Source organism: Chionomys nivalis, chromosome X (genome assembly GCF_950005125.1).
Source record: "Chionomys nivalis chromosome X, mChiNiv1.1, whole genome shotgun sequence".
Taxonomy (NCBI): Eukaryota; Metazoa; Chordata; class Mammalia; order Rodentia; family Cricetidae; genus Chionomys; species Chionomys nivalis.
In genome coordinates, this window is record NC_080112.1 from 24,906,530 (window position 1) to 24,907,818 (window position 1,289).

The 1,289-nt window shown below is 39.1% G+C and overlaps 1 protein-coding gene across 1 annotated transcript in view; it reads left to right on the forward strand.

The window, feature by feature from the left end:
- Positions 1-897, forward strand: part of Dgkk (diacylglycerol kinase kappa) — a 140,486-nt gene extending 139,589 nt beyond the window's left edge. Inside the window, exon 29 of the mRNA XM_057760101.1 lies at positions 807-897. Within this exon, the coding sequence (XP_057616084.1) occupies positions 807-897 (91 nt within the window). The remainder of the gene's footprint in view (positions 1-806) is intronic.
- Positions 898-1,289: the final 392 nt, after the last annotated feature.

Below are 1,289 nucleotides of genomic sequence, written 5' to 3' on the forward strand. Positions count from 1 at the left end.
CCCTCAGAAGTGTTCATGGGTATGTAAGAAAGGGAGGCTCTGGGAAGAAGCCAGTATTAGATAATGCCAAGTAAGTTAGAGAATGAGATGGATACTGGCTAGTAAGGGGTGAACGTGAGAATGGTGGTGTGGGCTGGAAAAGGAAAACTGCATTCAGACTGCTTGACCCATTCATCCCTAACATCCCTAAGATGTTAGGGAAAGGTTTTTTGCCCTGTCAAAAATCCCTTCTCCTTGTTAGAGTCCCTGGATATGCAAATCTCCTACTATATAAATTTTGTTTTTATGCCATTCTATTTATTACTGGCCTGAAGTACTGTGAATGGGAAAGTACCATGAAAAGAAATGTGAATGGGACTCAAAAGAAGACTCTACGAGAATTGTCGGTTGTCCCAATTCTGATGTGCTTAGGCAACATGGAAGCTTCAAAAATATAGCATTAGCTGACATGTGAAAACAATTTTAGTTTTAATGAATAGGATTATTTTTTCTGATGTCAAGAGAAAATCTTTTGGACCTAACTATATCTTTTCTTGGGTATGGTCCAACTGATTTGATTCCTTAAGAATCTGACCATTGAAATCTCTGGTATGAGTGTATAGTAGTGCCATAGATAATCGGTTCTAAGAATTAATCCTATTTACATTTAGTTTGTATGGTCTCCAGCGGCTTCCTCTTTGATTCAGAGATGATAGCTACAGTAGGAACAAACTAGTATGTCTCCTACTATTCTGCCCCCTCTCAGGCGTGAACATTTATGCATCTGGCAAAGTACTAACTTCATTATTTCTCTTACCCCCCCCCTTTGGCTCTAAAGGCAGGTTCTGGCGTCGCAGAAATCATGACAATGCAGCAAAAAATGATGACTCTCCAACACCTTCAAGTTCTCGGCTGTAGTCCTTGAAAGCTGGAAGAACTCTCAACAGAGAATTTTACTAAAAACTCTCAAAACCTCAAGAAAGACTGAACTATATTATATCAGAACAAAAATGAGCACCACCAAGAAAGACCCTCCAAATCCTTATACTAATATATTTTCCCTGGACTTAATCAGATCTCCTTAGAGGGTTACATTTTTCTTGTTGGCCAAAGATTCTTGTTCCGAGTTGTTTTGTTCAGTTCTCCTTCTTTTTGTGTACCTTGAGTAACTACACTGTTTATTAGGGATAGATTCTTTGTGAACAGCCTGGGACCGATAAGTATTGTGGTAGTACACCTCTTTTAGGAAGTGTTGGAATGGGTTTCTTTCACTAGCAAAGAAACTCCTGACACCAAGGAATGAAATGAGT